Below are 18,894 nucleotides of genomic sequence, written 5' to 3' on the forward strand. Positions count from 1 at the left end.
ACTGGGGGTGGTACCCTGATGACAAGCTGGCTGAAGCCCCCATGGCCCTGCAGAATCACTTCCAGACCCGGGTCACGAACTGAGGACCCCGGTCAGACACGATGTACATAGGTATCCCGTGGAGACGGACGACGTGGTTGACCAGTAGGGTTGCCGTCTCGATGGCGGGCGGCAACCTGACCAACGGCACAAAGTGGGCCGATTTAGAAAAACTGTCCACCACCGTGAGGATCACCGTCTTGCCACGGGAAGGGGGAGGCCAGTGATAAAGTCCACGGAGATGTGGGACCAAGGGGGAGGAACTGGAAGCGGGCGGAGCAGCCCCGCCAGGGGCTGGTGGGACACCTTGCTGCAGGCGCACGACGGGCAGGCCTTGACGAAGTCCACCACGTCGTTGCGGTGCCGTGGCCACCAGAACCGCTGGGCGATGAGGTGCGCGGTGCGGCTCACCCCGGGGTGACAGGCCACCTCGGAAGCATGCCCCCATTGCAGCACATCAGAGTGCAGCGCCGGGGGCAGGAACAGTCTCCCTGCTGGACATTCACTGGGTGCCGGGGTACCTTGTAGCGCCTCCTGGACTTTCCGCTCCACCTCCCATCTGAGCGCCCCCAAAATCTGGCGGCCCGGCAGGATGGGTTCCACGCAGTCGTCCTTCCCCGCCGGTTCGTGGATCCGAGAGAGGGCATCAGGCTTGGTGTTTTTTTTTGTCCCAGGGCGGTAAGTGACGGTGAAGGAAAAGCGTGCCTGGTGAGAGTTCAGCCTCTTGGCTGAACGGATGACCGCCAGGTTCTTGTGGTCCGATAACACGGTGAACGGCTCTTTCGCCCCCTAGAGCCAGTGCCTCCACTCCTGCAGGGCCCACACGACTGCGAGAAGCTCCCGGTTGCCCACGTCGTAGTTAGCCTCCGCAGGACTAAGGCGACGGGAGAAGAAGGCGCAAGGGTGGAGTCTCTGGTCGACTGGGGAGTGCTGAGTGAGCACCGCTCCCACTCCGGAATCTGACGCGTCCACCTCCACGGTGAAGGCGGAGTTGGGGTCCGGGTGATGGAGGACTGGTGGGTTGGTGAAGGCCCGTTTAAGTAGACGAAAGGCGGCGTCGGCCTCTTCCGACCACCTAAACGGGGTTTTGGAGGAGGTTAATTGAGTCAGGGGTAGCGCTTTCTGGCAGTAATTACGGATAAAGCGGCGGTATAAGTTAGCGAAACCCAAAAAACGTTGCAGTTGCTTGCGCGTAGTGGGAGTCGGCCACTCTACCAGCGCTTTGGTATTGGCAGGATCCGCTCTGAGTTGGCCCCGCTCAACGATGAAACCCAGGAAGGAGAGGGACTGGATGTGGAATTCGCATTTTTCGGCCGTGACGAGCAGCAGGCGCTGCAGAACCAGCCGGACGTGCTGCCGATGTTCGTCGAGGGTCTCTGAAAAAAATCAAAATGTCGTTGATATAGACAAAACAAAATACATTCTCTCAGCACGTCATTTATGAGGCTTTGGAACACGCCAGGGGCGAACGCCCTTACCAAATACTCAAAATGTCCCAAAGGAGTCTTAAATGCGGTCTTCCACTCGTCCCCCTCCTTGATGCGGACCAGGTGATACGCGCCCCGGAGGTCCAGTTTAGTGAAGAAGGTGGCGGACTGCAGTGGTGCGAAGGCCGAGTCAATCAGAGGGAGTGGGTATTTATTTTTTATCGTGATGTCGTTGAGCCCGCGATAGTCTATGCACGGGCGCAGGGAATTGTCCTTCTTTTCGATAAAGAAAAATCCCGCTCCCAGTGGGGACCAAGACGGACGGATGAGACCGGTCGCGAGGGAGGTGTTGATGTAGTCCCTCAGGGCCTCCTGTTCCGGCTGGGAGACTTGGTATAGCCGGGAGTTGGGAAGTGGAGCACCAGCCTGGTGCTCAATGGCACAGTCATAGGGCTGACAGCACTACCCGTTGGTCGCCAATCCGAACGTGGCAGGCTGCCACTGATCGGGACGACCAGCACCTGTGCAGGTGCAGGCGGGGTCACCAAACAGATGATGAGAGTACCCCCCCCCCCCCCCCCCCCCCCTTCAAGGGACTGCTTCCAGAAGTCCCAACAGTCTCCCAAAAGGTCCAACTAGCCAGGAAACAATAGTGGATACGGCACCCGTTGCCTCTCCAGCATATGATGGGCGGCGGCCTGATGGGAACGGGACTCAGCCTGACGTGGACGAGGACGCCGCACAGATCGTCGTGGACGTGTGTACGACCCTTCTCGCATAATCACGTGACGACGCATGGCTCGACATGGATGTGCACCACCAAGCGCAGAGAGGCACCCCAGACGGTCGCATGGGAACAGGTCTCGACTGGACGTTGACGTGGACGTTACGGCTCGTCGAGTGACTCAATTCAAACTCGTTGTGGCGTGGGCTAACGTGGACGCGAACGGCCCGGCACCGGGGAAACGAGACCAGTCAATAGCAGCTGCTGGATCCAGCGGTGGGATCTTGGACTGATGTAGACGCAGACGTTGCAATGCTCGTCGGGGATGCGACTCAATTCAACATGCACGACGACGCGTGGCTGGACGTGGCCGTGCACTGCCAGACACCCAGTGTCACCCTGGATGGCCACCTGGAAGGAGGTCTTGACGGCGGCACCGCTTGTCGTGGACGTGAGTGTGAACCTTTTCACACAATCACGGGACGAAGCATTGGCTCAACATGGACGTTGACTGCCAGGCACAGGGTGGAAATGAGACCGGTCCGTTGTACCTGCGGGATCCGATGGTTGGTCAGGTCATTCTGTCACAATTGGCAAGGTGGTGATGGCGGTTGTGGATCCAAAAAAGCAGGCAGGAGGGAGCAGGAGGTTGTGTTTGACAAATTGTATTAAAATAAAGCCAGCAGGCACAAAATCTAAAACATCAACATCATCTGAACAGAAAAAAAATACAAAGTATCAAAAGAAAACCAGGAGTAAAAGTCCGCCAAGGTGAAACAAACACATGCACAACATACAATGCATACACAATGCACAATGCATACAATGTATACTATGACCCAACACCGAATGGTCGTGCCGGGAGTCTTTGACTGCCACTGATTGGAACAACCAGCACCTGCAAGGCTGCAGGCAGGGCTGACAGCGCTACCCGTTGGTTGCCAATCCGAACGTGGCAGGCTGCCACTGATCGGGACGACCAGCACCTCTGCAGGTGCAGGCGGGGTCTACAGCGCCACCCGTTGGTCACCAACCAGATCATGACACAACCATTGCTTTTCTTTGTGTGCTCCTCATTGGCTGATATGTGTCGATTGCCCTGCAAAAAAATGACATGCTATGTCTTATTGGACTCAATCATTAATGTACCTGTGTATTGAAAATGTTGCCATAAAAGTGAAATTTAGCAATATATGAGAGTATTTTTCTATTCTCATTTGTTTTCCGAGGCTAAATTAATGAATTACTACTACCAATCAAGCCACAGATATGAAGTTAAAGGAGCATTCCTTTACATTACATGAGAAGAAATAGTCACATACGTAGTTGTCTTCTATGAACACCAGTCTACCGAAATACTTTTGGTTAGCTCATCAAACAATTTAAAAAGAGAAGACACAATATAAAAACTCTTCATGCAATTAGCTCCATTCCTGTTTTTTGTAATACCAATGTTGCCTTGAGTTGGTAGTACAAAGTTTGCAGTTTCCCAGAGCATTGGCAACCTTTCTTTCTTACCCAAATCCAGTCCTTGAGAGAAACCTATCCAGCCAGTCTCAGATGTCACCTTCTTTTAACACAGAATCGTGGTAATCAGGCGTTTCAGGGTTTAACTTGAATTGGCTGTGTTAGAAGTGAGAAATGGCTGCCCCGGTCGTTGAGTGGTTAGCTATCACGTTGACCTAGCAGTGCAGAGGTTGTAGGTTCAATCATGCGTCCAGCCTTTATGTGTCGGTCCAATTTGCATGTTCAGAATACCCAGAAGGAAAGTCAAGGTGAAAACTTTACTGGGTGCTTGACCAACCTGCCACAACGACTACACAGTCCTTCATTCGACGGTGCGGGTGAAGTTACTCGGGCAGGCGACCCGGGTGAGACCTGAGCGGGGGAAAGACACTCAACCCTTGCATGCTGCAGTGAGGCTGGAGGTTTCGGAGGGTGTCTACGATGTGGGCTGGCGAAATATCCTCGCCCGCAACTAAATGCGCCTGTTTGATCCTGTCAACTGTAATGCCCTCCCTTCACCCACGCGAATGGCCCACGGGGCCTGACCAGATCCACATGGACGTGGTCAAATCTCCTGGCCGGAATCGGAAGTTTCCAGGTCTGCCCGGGTGTGCCTGTGGAATTTGGCGCGCTGACATGCCACGCATGCAGCTTCCCATTTCCTGACGTCCTTTCGTAACCTGAGCCAGACAAACTTGGCCCCAAGTAGTTTGACTGATGCCCGGACGCGAGGGTGTGAGGGAATGAATACAATAAAAAAATTGCCGACGCCACTCCTGCGACCCGTAGACACATTGCAGAGGTGATCCGGACCCCCTTCACACAGTGCCACTTCCTCAAGCTTCAGGGCCGTGCCTGCCGCCTTGAGTTCGTGGATGTCCGGATCCTCAGATTGGGCGGCGGCCATCTCTGCTGCTACTGGGTGCTGGCGTTGGAGTTTCTCTGAGCCTCGTTGATGCAGGGGGGTATGCAGCGTCGAGCCTTTGCGCCAAACTGCTTATGGAAAAAGCAGATAGCCGCTTCTGCGATACCAGTCCGGCCACTACGGTCGGATCGATGCTCGATGCCACTTCACAGAGGGGTTCGGCCCTCACGCTTTGCACGGCGAACCGCTGTGTCGCCAGAAGCACTCGATCCGCTTCTTCCGCCAAACCTCAATAGTCGCCGGTGGCTAGGCATGTCGAGTTAGCTAGCACGGTGCGCACTGAGGGTGGTAGCTGGCGTAGGAATGTGTGGGGGAAAAGAAATCCGCCTTCATCCGAACTTAACAGCGACAGCATTTTGTCCATGAAATCCACTGCTATACCGTCGCCGAATCCGGGAAGGGAAAGATGCCTGTCTGCTCTCTACGAGCCCAATAACGTGAACCGTCTGAGCAGCAGGTGTTTGAGCGCCGCATATTTCTCGCTCTGTGGAGGTGCGCGTAAGAGCCGCAGCACATGACGAGTAGTATGCTCGTTGAGAGACGCCACGACCAGATAATATTTTGGTTCATCTGTCGTGATGTCTCGTAGGTGGAAAAGTGCTTCCACATGCTGCAACCACGAAGCCGGATCGCTGTGCCAGAACTCGGACAGTCTCGCGGCTGGGGCAGCGGCTGCGAGTTTGAGCATTGGTCGTGATCACATGGCAGAGGAAGATACCTTTTCGTCGGTTGACAGGAACATCTTAAACGTCAGGGTCACCAGTGTAGCCGTTGAGGAAGGAGCACACACAAGTGGATCTGGTTCCAACATAGAAAATGTAGTGAAATATACTTTAATGTTTCCTTTAATAAGAAAAATGCAGATTTAAATATTAAATATACCATTTATCTAAATTCAACCTCTAAAATAATCAGTTTTAAGTAATAAATAAATAAATAAATAAAAACCTTAAAATCTTTGTGTCGATCCCAACAAGAATCATGACTTTCAATCCTGAGTATACATGCATACAAAACTGAAGATGATCACAATGGATAACAGTACATTGTCCACTGCTGCTGGTCTGTCGGCCCAGTGATACAGCAGTACTGAAGTTATGTAATGACCCAGGATGGGAGCAAGATGAAAAAATGGTTGAAGGGAGTTGCTGTATTTTGTTAAAGTCCGTCATGTCAGATCCAGTGTGTATTTGTTGCTGTCGTACGACGTCAACTGAACAAGTCGGCATTGTGTCGGGACTGTAGGCGATGTCTGTTTTTTTAAACTTCAATACCCACAATACATTGTGTCGAGTGACGTAATCCTTTTAGTACGTTCAGTGTACGTAAAAGTCACACTGTGTCGTCTGTACCCGGCCCGGGGTTGCGAGGTAAAGATTGTTGTTCATTTAAAGTAAACACTTTTGGAAATGGTCAATGTTATACGGAAAATAGTGGCTGCTGTTTGATCTTACAGTGCATCAATTTGTATTTTTTTTTCTTGGTTGAGTTGGGCCGCCTATGGCTGTTGGCTTGCCCGTTCTGTAGCTCGAACTCACTGAATACATGAACAAGTGTGGGCATAGTATTTATTTTTAGCAACAGGTGAAAGCGTCAATAAAATCTCGTCAGAAGGACATCGCGTGGGTCACCGTGTTATAATGCGTCTAAAGGTCTTGGAAGGGACGAAACACGCTTAAATCAGTTATTGGTAAAATAGCGCGTACCGCCGTTAGCTAGGTGGCTCAGCAGCTAAATGCTAAGAAGCTATAGCTCTTGATATGCAAGCATTTCTACAATGAGCGATAAAAATAACCTTGTCATCTTTCCTGACCTGCAAAGTGCAAAGAGAAGACCCAGTGAAACTGCGTTTTATTGAGCCAAGTGTTGAGTTGATTTGCCTGCCAACATATTCAAAATATTCTGTGGTCGAAATCGTCAATGTGAGAAAGCTTCACAAGACTTCTGGGTGTCCCGCGTGCTAACGAAACGCCCTGCTGTGTCACGCAGATTCGTGTACCGTATCAAGATTATCCGGATTTTAGAGCTGTCAAAGGTTGACGCCTCTCTGAGTCATAACACAGTGAATACATTTTGCTCTGACAGAGTGGATGTACAGTTTAATATGATCTTAATCGAGTTTGTTGTGCGTTCATTTGTTTTTCTGTTCATAGGACATATAAACAGATAACATATTTTTTAATATGTTCATTTTTTTGTTATCATTGTCAGGACCTTGAAAAATGTCTCCAGAGCAGTACAAAGTTGCATAATCAGAAATAAGACACATTTAAGTATTTTGAAATGCAGCAAATATAATTTATATACAACATGAATAGTTTTGGGCCTAGCACCGACCCTGAAAGGACAACCGGCACCATTTTTTGTTTCCTAACTCCATTCCTAACTGACATCAGAAAAACATTTTATTGCATCTAAAATACCCAAAACACGCAGGCTGATATTTTTCGTCAAATGCAAAACCAATAAAAATGAGTTAGTGTCCCAAAACTACTTCAAAATGAGATGCAGTTTCATAAGGTCCCGCCCCATTGTTCGTGACGTCACACCAGGACATCTTGCCTTACTCCAGAATCAAAACAATGGCTTCAGATTCAGAGAAGATGCTTTCTTGTAGTTATGAATATGATTCAAATAGTTCTGAAGGGGAAAGCATGCATGTTTGCAATCAAAGAAGTCCTTCCGTATCATTTTGAGGCGTCTGGACTCCAATGTAGCATCCCAGAAAATGCACAAGATGGCGCCCAAGCTCCGTTGGAAATGGGCTGATTTGTCTGCTGGGAATTTGTGTCAGCTCGTATCAAATAGTAGTCTTGGTGCAACAGACAACGATTCACCATCGCATTATTTATGTGTTTTCCTTCTGATTTCGCCATCAACATGAAGTTTTCAGCCGAAGTTTTTTGTGTGTCGCTTTTTCGGTCAGAGGCGTTCCAGACGTGTTTTTTTGGTCAGGGTTTCATTCGGTGTTGCAAAGATATTCCCCAGACCTTCCCACACAGTTTAAACATTTGCAAACAGTTGAAAATGTTAAACATTTCATGCCGACACAAAAAATCGCTTGAGACACTTGTTGAATGTGTTTGTTTGTGACCTTTAATCAACCTTAACAAAAACAAGTGGCAAGTGCACAAACCTGCAATCCCTCTCCCCTAAATGAGATACTAAATCTTAGTCAGTTATCTCAACCAGTGCTGAACAACTGCGAATGTTTTTGAAAGGAGCCAATGTTGGTTTCCGTTAGAGTTCGTTCAAGCTCGCAGAATTTGGTAAAACAGTCCTTTGACGTTTGGCGGTACTTTTCTTATTGCACGGGAAATATGAACATGTTCAAAATGTAAGATTAAAAATCACTGTAATAATAATAATACATTTCATTTATAAGCTGTCTAAGATGTATCATTATACGTACTTCCTCGATGCCTTTGCTGCTCACCTCCATTATGTGGTCTGGTTGAGGCTGATGTGGGCCTATTAAGGTAGTCGTAAACAGACTAGTCAAAGCTAGCAACATGAGGTTAACTGTTATGTGTACCTTTAGCTAAGCATGGCCCGGCCATGGGGATACTGTTACATGTTGAACCCCGATAACATATGCTATTGGTCACATATTCAAATCTCTGTGACACAGGTCAAGAAATGTTTTGATTAGTGTCTCAAGAAAGGCTGAATGACTGGTGTCAGTTCAAATTTTACTGTGGTTGAGGTAGAACACATCTCATTGTACAGGTCCATGGCTGTTTCTCATGAAAATTTCTGTGATCATTTTTGTTTACTTCTCTCTTGTGTCCCTTGCAGAGTGATTCAGGATGCAGGACTCACCTTTGTGGGAGCAGATAGGCACTGGTTTCGTGCGACACTATTACCAGTTATTTCAAAACGACAGAGCAAAACTGGCTGATCTGTATGTGAGTGCACCTTTGGCTTCTTCGAGACTGGGGGTCGGGAACCTTTTTGACTAGGAGAGCCATAAAAATAAAATATTTAGAAATGTTTTTCAGTGAGAGCCACACACGCGAACACGCACACACGAGCGGCCACTTTTCAGCAACATGTCAGAAAGTATTACCGTATTTTCCACACTATAAGCCGCATCGCATTATAAGGCGCACCTTCAATGAATGACATATTTTACAACTTTTTCCATATATACGGCACACCGGATTATAAGGCGCTACAGTAGAGGCTGGAGTTACGTTATGCATTTGGTGCTAGACGCCGCTTTGACGGTGCAGCGCTAAACGGAATGTCAACAAAACAGTCAGAGAGGTCAGTCAAACTTGATTAATATATTACAAATCAGCTTCCTGACAACTTCATTCACTCTCAAAATGAATAAACAACTGTTTTTTTTATTTTCTCAGAGGTAAAGTATTCGTATTTTCGTGACACAGTTTATCTTTCAACAACAGCAAGCTAGTGCTAGTAGTGGAGGGGAACGAAAAAAACATTCTGATGCTGTTATGGTAAATTAAACGTAAATACAATCACAAAATACTCACACTGTTAATAGTGCAAAGCGATAACAATAATAACTCTAAAGCAATAGCATAATAACTGTTGTTCATGCGTTAATGTCCATCTTCACAATATGACCAACCCTTGTTGAACTGTAAACACACAAAGGAAACACGTAAAGCTCACTTTATCAGTTCATTGGTCATGTTCGAATCTCTGGAGATAATTATTTTTCTTACGTGTCCGAATTGAACAGCTAGTGGCCTATGTCGTCCGGCGCTGTCTCCCCGTCTTGGTGAACGTGTGTTCGCCTTCTGCATCCGTCGCCTCCACGCAGTTAGCAATCTAGCTTTGGATTTAATTGGATATGCCTTTATTAGTCTCACAGAGAAATTTGATGCTACGTTGATGCTACGTTGTCTATACCCAGCATGCACTGCACACTACTTCTTCTCCGGGGGAAAATGGAATCTCAGCTGCTTACCGTAGTTCCGAGACTTGTTGTGGCTCAATATTGATCCATATATACGCCGCACCGGATTATAAGGCGCATGGTCAGCTTTTGAAAAAGTTGAAGGATTTTAGGTGTGCCTTATAGTGCGGAAAATACGGTATTTAAAATAACTTTGTGATAGTACTCACCGTTAACATGAATGGTTTTCCGTTCCTCATGATTGCTAAAAATCCAGCCAAACGATCGGAATGAAAGTCAACTTGCCGGGTCCATCGGCGAGGTTACTGCTAGCTAGCCTGCACACGGCTCATTAGCTTCCACACTTGCTTTGTGCTGTCTCTCGCAGAAGTATAGTGATGCTAACGTTAGCATCGGGCTTGTTAAAATGCCACTGACATTTGACTGTTTCATCGATGGTGTTCTTTCATTGCAAATTAGAATCAGAACCTTTTCTCTCCACAACGGCGAATCCTCCGGTGCATTCAAGCTGAAGTGTACTCGTCAGGCTTACTTAAAGGGGCGTTTACTTGTTTCAACATGACGGCCAGTATCATCCAATCAAAATTGCGCTTTCCGCCAACTGCAGCCCCAACAGGAAATGAACAGCGAAAAAGTGAGAATATGTATTTAGTTTTATTGGCGAGCAATATATAATCATCAAAAGAGCCATAGGTTCCCGACCCCTGATCTAGACCTTTAAACTTTGCGCCATGCAGTGTTTTTCTTCTTTTTTAGTTGTCTTGTTGAACACTTTTTTTCAAAAGGTTGAAAGAGTCAAGACTCATGAAAAATATTGCCATAATAAAATCAAAAGTTGGAAGCAATACATTGTATTCAGTTGAATTATACGGTGCCCTTATGTTAATTCAGTTAGTTATTTTTATTTTTTTACTTAAAACATTCAAACCAATCGTTTTACAGGGGCTGTGAACACAGAAATCACAATTGCATATGGTTATAGTTCGTAAAGTCCCACTTATACACCGTCTGTCTGTCACACAGATAGCAGAGTCGTTACTAACCTGGGAAGGTGAGAAAATCTGCGGCAAAGATGCAATTACCAAGAAACTACTTGTAAGTTTTTCCATTTGAAATGGATACAATGATGATGTTGCTTTCATTGCTGCTGACATATTTATTGGTCACAACCAAGCTATAATGTTACTGTTGATTGGAAGATAAATGGAACCAGATCGAGAGTCATTCTTGAGAAGAACTTGTTGGAGTCTGCAACAGACCTGAGACTGAAACCGAATTTCCCTTCCAACAAGACTATGATCCGAAACATAAAGCAACATCTCCAGTGTAATGGTTCAAAAACAAGCATATCCAGGTGTTAGCATGACCAAGTCAGAGTCCCGACTTGAATCCAACTGAGAATCTGTGCTGATTCTACAAAGTATTGATTCAGGGCGCGGGGTCACCAAATAAATGCCCATCACATTTTTCACTTTTGTCTTAAAAAAAAAACATTTTTGTTTCCTCCCACGATTATTCCATTCCCCCCAAATTCCAAATGTATATCTTTGTTGTGGGAGGTGACAATTCAACAGGTCCAAATACATTTGAAAGCTACCACACCTACATCTCCAGTTGCACATGCAAAATTATTAAACATAAGGGTGTTCTTGATCAGTGTTTTATGCTTCTGACTACGACACCGATCATCCATGATCCTTACCATGACCGTTTACATTTCATGTTGCACAATGTGCAACATGAAAAATGTGAAATGTAAATGTGAAAACATGCCATTTAGATCAGAGTCTCAAAGCAAATTGTCACTGTCCAGTGTTATAAAGCTAGCTATTAGCTATCTATTTGCTCGCTAGTTAGCTTTCTATGAGTGGGTTGAGTGAACGCTGGCGCGTGTGGCTGCTGCTGCTCACCCACAGAAAAACTTATCCTGTGACTGTAAAGTGACCTTGAGAGTTTTGAAAGGCGCTGATAAATGACATGTATTATTAACATTCTCATTATATGTCCATTAATACAGTAAAGTCTCGTTATATCGATATCGGTTATATCGATAGTACCGCTTATTATGATACTATTTCTATGAACGCAAGGAGAAAATTACATGCGCGCAGGGTCGGATATATCGGTAGTCCCGGTTATATCGATATTTTTTCGGACTCCCGAGAATATCGATATAACGAGACTTTACTGTAATTAATACATAACATAAAAAAAATCAGTTAATGGGGTGTTTTGGGCATGACATTAATGTAAACATGTTTTTTAATAACAAAGAAGGACATCCATGATCTAAGCGACATTAATCTCAACTATACTGTATATTAACTTTCCTTGTGCCTGTTTGTGTACGTGAGACAGAATCTGGGAATCAAAAAAATAGGGCATACTATTACAGCACATGACCACCAGCCAACCACGGACAGCTGCGTCCTGAGTATGGTTGTAGGACAGCTCAAAGTAAGTAGTGCAACAAATACAACGTTTTAGTAGTGCCAGTGTTAAGCTTGTCACAATACAAGTTGACTGGACATTTTTTTCTTCCTATCTGTTTGATTGAAATCATATGTGGTGCAACTGATGTGTTGGTGGCTGTCTCAACAGCTGCTATTTTTGTTTGCAGGCTGACAACGACCAAATCATGGGTTTTCATCAGATTTTCCTCCTGAAGGAAATAAATAGCGCTTGGGTATGCACCAACGAAATGTTCAGGCTGGCTCTTCACAACTTTGCCTAAACAGTTCCACTCTGGTGGGAATGGGAAAAACATAGTGGTGGATGGCGGAGAAGAGTTGACCTTTAAGAGACGGGACAAAGCTCAGGCTTCCCTGCTGCTGTCTGCTTTTCATTTGTTTGACATGTACATGAACACCCGAATATAATTGTCAATCACTGAGCCCAATCCATCACAGACAGTACAAATGCAACTCTTTTCTTTCTCTGCTGATGGCGGCCAACCCATCAAATACCATTCAAGACACTGCTCCACATCTGTAATTCTTTGTACTCCATTCTGTTTGACTCCTTCCATGTAATTTTAGATCATTCTTGCTCCAGTTCAGTTCAGCATGATTTCAGGTGTAGATGCCACTAGTCACCGTAGCTTTCTTTCGTATGTGTGATTGTTTTTTACAATTCCCTTTCACAATGCTCCTTGCCAGTTTCTCATTGTCATGCCACCAAAGACTCAATTAAGACAATGTTTGAGTTTGCTGTGTTATTACAGAGTTTCCGCTCCAAATATCTTGCTTTATTACACATAAATGTTTGGCAATTTTCATAGACAAAAGCCAACATTCACAATAAAACGCAGACTTGTTTTTCATATTGCTGATGACTTGTCTCTATGGATCACTGAAGGCTAAACTATGCCTATTGTTAATGCATCTAATTGTTGTTAAATGCAGAAAGCTCAGCACTTGATATCTTTTTCCGACAAGAAGCTAAATATTTGCTGTTTCCAAAAGAGCACCTGGATCATCCAGGCTGGGTGTTCCACAGCAATACGGGCAAACTTGTATGAACACATAAAACCACATTTGAGTTGTGTGGAAGAAACATACAATGGGCACGCAACCAATCAAAATCTCACCCCACTTGTGATGTATAGTGGAAGGGCATCTTAATGTGTTACAAGTTTGCCTTTGTGTTTCGCTGCAAAAAAAAATCGAGTCTTGAAATATTTTTAATGTAACTGAAAACCATCCGCCTGTCAATCAACGCTCAACAGAAAAGGGGCCACGTAAACTTGATAACCCACAGGACCGAAATAAATCAAGGACTGAAATGTTACAACAGAAAAGAAATACACCTCCTGTAGTTGCCTTGTCCTGACCTAAACCTAAACCCAGTTAAGATTATGTGGTGCAGCCTCCTGTAACCAATTCACCCAAGCAAGAGCAGTGTCTGAAACAGCGTCTGCCCGGACGCCCGGGGCGTGTAACTTACAAAACTTCTCCGCCCGGGTGGCCGACGACTTCTTCAAGAAAAAACAAAACCTTTTCTTTCAAATCAAATGTTTGCTTTATTTAATAAAGCAAATTGGAAATCTGCCTTAATACTACGTATTTTCAATTTAGGGAGACATTTTACAAACAAATTCGTGGTTTTGCTATGGGCTCACCAGTTTCACCCATACTGGCTAATCTGTACATGGAAGAGATGGAGAAACGGGCCCTCACATCCTTCCCGGGGACAAAACTGTGAGACTAATAAAGGCATATCCAATCCAAACCTAGACACTGGTTTAGATATGTGACGATACTTTTGTCATAATTAAAAAACAAGAAATTCAATCCTTCACAGATCACCTCAACTCGGTAGACATCAGCATTAAATTTACTCGTGAGGACAATAAAGAGAACCAACTAGCCTTTTTGGATTGTAAAGTAATTATCAAAGAGGAAAGAGCGCTAAAAACAGAAGTCTTTAGGAAGGCGACGCACACTGACCAATACTTACTTTTCGATTCTAAGCACCCTTTACAACACAAACTAGGAGTTATCAGAACCCTCCAGCATAGGGCTAAACTAATACCAACACGCGTTGAAGGTAGAGAAAAGGAGTCAAAACATATCAAGAGAGCACTCACAAACTGGGTATCCTCAGTGGTCAAACCGATAAACACTTTAAGGCAAAAATTAGTGCATCCAAAAGATCGGCTGCCAAATGAAAAACAAAGTAATGTAGTTTATTCAATACATTGTAAGAATGAAAATTGTAAAGAGCAGTACATTGGGGAGACTAAACAAATTCTCAAAAAAAGACCATCAACATCGCAGGGATAATACTAGTGGGCCTAAATCGGCAGTACATATGCACCTAAAAGCTCACAACCACTCATTTGACGACAATGAGGTTAAAATCTTAGCGAAAGAACATAGATGGTTTGAAAGGGGAGTAAAAGAAGTGATTTTCATAAAACAACTCAATCCTTCATTAAACCGGTTTGGTGGGGTGAGGTTCAATTTGGATAGTTCATACAATAGCCTGCTTAGTGAACATAGGATTAGTAATACTGATGAGGTGATACCGGTCGAAATGGGGCAATCAGGCCAGTCGTTAGTCAGAACGACAGGAACTATCAGTGTAGCAGCTGCAGTGGGTAGTCCTCTGCTCCCTCCAACCTGAGAGCAGGGACCCATCATAGCAGAGTCCGGCACCGCCATGTCTGGACAGTAGGGATATATATATATATATATATATATATATATATATATATATATATATATATATATATATATATATATATATATATATATGTAGTGCCTAAACTACCAGTAAGACTTTAGTTTGCAGACAAAATTTCTTGGATAAGAAGCGAAACGTCCGATACCTTCAAAAAAGTACAGATGACGGCTGAAGAAACCTTTTCATCCACGAAACCAATAATAACTAGCAGAACATGAAAACAGAAATGATGCAACCACCCAGTACCATATATTTTCACCTGTTGACTCACACAAAAAAAAACTATAAAATAGAAATACATAAACAAATTAACCCTCAATGCAAAAAGTAGAACTGACGCGAAATGTTGGTCAAAAGTACTGTAGTGCAGTGGTGGGCCGTTAGGGCCAGCAAGGCTTTCTCTGCTGGCCTAACATAATCAGACATCATTATCATAATTATAATAAAAGTCAATTTCATTAAAAAAGTATTTTTTTCTAAATATACGTATATATAATTATTCTACATACTGTTTTCTTGATGTTATATCCATTTGGTTATGCTCCTTTCAGTGTTGTAGTTTCAGGTCAGAGTTTTTAATCCAATCAGAATTCAGCTAGTTTGTGTCGCCAGGCTGTATGAAATCTGACCGACGCCTTCAGAATCAACAGTGAGGGCGTCTGTGCGCTGTACATGAACGGGCACATGTAGTTGATATACAGTTGCGATAGCCAATCAGATCACGAGTTGGCACAGTAAGGCCAGCTAGAGGGCCTCGCGTTGAACATGACGTACGCGTCCTGTGATTGGATAGTCACTTTACCTCAGCCCTCAGCGGAGGCAGCGCTATGCAAATCAACCAAGCTGACAACAGATCAGACCCGGAAACTTTAGCAGAAAAACCAAATATATCTACTCGCTTTTTTAACCCACAATGGCTGAAGGAGAGGACAACTCAGATTTGGTAGCAGATATACTCGCAAGGCCATTCTCAAGACGGACCTTTCAGGAGAAGCTGGACCTTGTGAGAGGAGACCGGCCGACCCCCGAGCTAGCTAACCTGTCCCAGGCGGGGAAAGGGTGTGTGTTGAGCGGTCATTCTCGGCCTTAAAGTGAATTAAAACATACGCCAGAAACACGACTGGACAGACGCGGCTTTCAGCACTGGCCTCCATGTCGATAGAAAATGATTTATTGTTGGAACTGAAACGCACAGACAAACTGCACAACAAAGTCATTGAAGTCTTCTTGAGGAAAGAAAGAAGAATGGATTTTGTATTTAAATAAGTGTTTTGGAGGACAACCGTTTTGGTGAGTGCAAACATTTGTATTTACTTATTTTTTCACTGTTTACATGTTTTTGAAATGTTGTTTCATTCATATTAAATCAATGGTAAATAAATGAAATGACAAATCTACAAAAAAAAATGAAAAAAAATCTTGCTCTTCTGCAGTGTGTAAATAATGTGCATTGGCGCAGCTGTGTGATTGTAGTGGAAGTACTCAGAGACGTGTGATTGTGTCGCTGTCGCATGTAGGCCTATTCTCAAGAACAAATGAAGATTTGTTTACTTTTATTTTCAACAAATAGTTCGTTTTGTGAACGTCGTGTTGTTTTTCTTATTTTAAACTGACATTTTGTAATTTAGCGTAAAATCTTGTTAAAGATTGCATATTCTTGGTGGACTTCATAAAACTTTGTGGACAAATGATTTTAAATTTCCTTTTTTTAAGTGTTTGCAGTATCACGTATAGTGACAAGTTCTAATTGCTGATGCAGATTTATTGATGTGTAATTGCTCCGGAAAATAGACTGTGTTGTAGACGATTAAGGTGATGCCACGCCCAGTACTGCGTGCGTGTCCTTTTGTAAATGATATCTCCAGCCGTCTGTCATAAATTATGGTATTACGAGGGATATTTGTTCAAGTCGGACTAAGCAGGACTTCACTGAAGGCCAAGGTGTGAAATGCACGGACCGCCACTGCTGTAGTGTGTATATCAAAAAGTAATATATGGAGAACAAGGGGTAGAACTCGCGAAGTTTTTGCACTTCTTTCTACTATCCATTGGTGATATTTTTACTTCTTTATTTCAAATTTTATAGCCTTCAATGTTTCTCTTGTTTAATGTTAAATCAATCGGTTATTGGTGCGAGGCGCAAGAGTAGGTAGGAATTTTTGAACATGCACAGAGAGTAGTCGGTGCTTATTTCGTGCACACCGGAAGTTTAGACGGTTGCTCCGGGTGAACGAATTGAAGACTGACACTGTCACTAAAAGCCAAAATTATTCATCACTCCCTGACTTTACCCTGTTAGCTCCCCCTCTACTCAGCCATGGCGTTTAGCGCTAGTATTGATGTTGAGGGTGCAACACAGCATCTTCGCGATATCCTGAAGCTCGACCGTCCTGGTAACAATACTGGTGAGTTTGACCGTGAATGCAAAGTGGAGGCGCCAGTCTAGGCCGCAGAAGCTAATGAAACGCTAGCCAAAAATATAGATGCCGATCTTAGAATGGCGTGGGCGCGTAGTTTCAAACAATAAGTATATACCGCAGAATAACACATCTGTTCGTGACTGTGTTTTTGGGATGTTCTTTTCATCTGAAAATGTACATTTTCTTCACTGTTGTCCGTTAACCCAATCGTCTGTTTCTGGCGTAAGCTGTTTAGCAAATTCGCAAGTGAGCCTCAATCCTACTTTTCTGTTGCCAAGCTATTCGCATCATGTGGAAATGTGTCGAAATAAACATGCTTCACATGGATCACATTTGACAATAAAGTTGACCTGAACACGAAATAGTCGTCGATCGTGCGAATGACATGTTTTGTCTCGGCTGGGTCACTCGACAAACGACAAACTAAACCGTATTATGAAGTTGTTTTAAGAATAACATTACATTATCAACAATTTACAAGACACAAACATGTTCATTTCAGTATTGACACGAGTCTACTTAATATACACGATGCTTTTGCCAAAATAACGGTTGGATTTGTTTGCATGAGGTTCGTGCATTGCATGTTAGAAAAGTTCGAATGTGTATCGAACATTTAAATTCCTCATGAAGCAATTCGTGGCGCAGCAAGCAAGATAGAAAGCGACAACAATCCACAAATACAAAAAAATCTAATCGGAAAAAAAATAAAAACTCAAATGAATTACTACAAATAATATGCACAATTAAAATATAACTTGACCACAATAAGTGCAGTCTCCTTTGGAAAAAAAAGTACCCAGCAGTGATTTAAATAGGTTCAAAAGAATAATGGCTTAATATTCTCAAAATGAACGAGGGCTTTTTTAGCCTCTCTATTTTACACCTGGCATGCAGAATCGGTGTCTTGAAGGAATCGATTAAAATTCAAGTGCAAGGGGAATTAAATCTTGAGCGACCTTGTATAAAGGGTTGATGTACACTTTTGAAGTGCCAATGGCATTTGTACTTACCTTCACAATGTCATTATTAATTCATTAATTATAAAAGGACAGTTGTGATTTAATTTTATTTTGTTTATACAGTTTGTAAATTCGATTCACTGTTGATTTAATAGTGAGTACGAACACCCAAATTTGCTTCTAATTTGACACATTTTCACCTAAAAACATTTTTGAAGTAGGGTTTGGTTTTGTGAATGACCACATTTGATTTTATTCAGATTCTTTCGCAGGCGGGCGGACGTGCGTGCCAAGCATGAGTGCCGATTCAAACAGATGACCTGTCCTGTGCAGTACACGTAAAATAAATATAAATTGAGCGGTGACCGTTTAAAAAAAACACATCATCACATGTTTTTCTACTTCTTTCTTTCCTTTCCTCTTCCTTTCATAACTTTGCTGCCGTGAAATGTACATTTCTCCACTGCGAAAGGAATAAAGATACATCCAATCTCCTCAAGCGATTTCACAATGAAAGCACCTTGCTAAATTGTCCTATATAATGAGGTTTTGTATGTGGCCAAATGTTGAATTTGATGAAGACAGACAAAATGAATATTGCTCATTATTTTATCAATGTGCCGGCGCTTGTAATGCATGGCGCTGATCTTCGAAATCTGAAAATGTTGTTATGCAATGAAATTCTGCTTCTTTTTCTTTCGGCTTTTCCCTTCAAGGTGTCGCCACAGCGAATCAGTGTCCTCATTCTTCATAGGGTTGATTCACATGAAATTACAGTTAAAAAACACAAACTGTTGATCTCATTCATTGACA

At 43.7% G+C, this 18,894-nt stretch overlaps 2 protein-coding genes and 1 long non-coding RNA gene across 3 annotated transcripts in view; 2 read left to right on the forward strand and 1 right to left on the reverse strand.

The window, feature by feature from the left end:
* Window positions 1–2,053: 2,053 nt before the first annotated feature.
* On the reverse strand, window positions 2,054–8,407 carry LOC148898308 (uncharacterized). Its single transcript, XR_016115094.1, has 3 exons — window positions 6,435–8,407; window positions 3,709–5,419; window positions 2,054–3,289 (listed from the first exon to the last, which is right to left on the reverse strand). It is a non-coding gene; the product is annotated as an uncharacterized LOC148898308 (long non-coding RNA).
* Window positions 5,894–12,834, forward strand: nutf2 (nuclear transport factor 2). The gene is made up of 5 exons (XM_088997448.1): window positions 5,894–5,991; window positions 8,420–8,529; window positions 10,536–10,607; window positions 11,871–11,969; window positions 12,133–12,834. The coding sequence occupies exons 2-5, from the start codon at window positions 8,431–8,433 to the stop codon at window positions 12,244–12,246; spliced, it is 384 nt and encodes a 127-aa protein (XP_088853574.1). The 5' UTR covers window positions 5,894–5,991; window positions 8,420–8,430; the 3' UTR covers window positions 12,247–12,834.
* Window positions 12,835–16,912: 4,078 nt separating this feature from the next.
* The window catches only part of edc4 (enhancer of mRNA decapping 4), a 48,007-nt gene continuing 46,025 nt past the window's right edge, over window positions 16,913–18,894 (forward strand). The window contains exon 1 of the mRNA XM_088997449.1: window positions 16,913–17,104. Within this exon, the coding sequence (XP_088853575.1) occupies window positions 17,017–17,104 (88 nt within the window). The 5' untranslated portion in view covers window positions 16,913–17,016. The remainder of the gene's footprint in view (window positions 17,105–18,894) is intronic.

Source organism: Hippocampus bargibanti, linkage group LG05, assembly GCF_051943395.1.
Source record: "Hippocampus bargibanti isolate YZ-2025 linkage group LG05, ASM5194339v1, whole genome shotgun sequence".
Classification (NCBI taxonomy): domain Eukaryota; kingdom Metazoa; phylum Chordata; class Actinopteri; order Syngnathiformes; family Syngnathidae; genus Hippocampus; species Hippocampus bargibanti.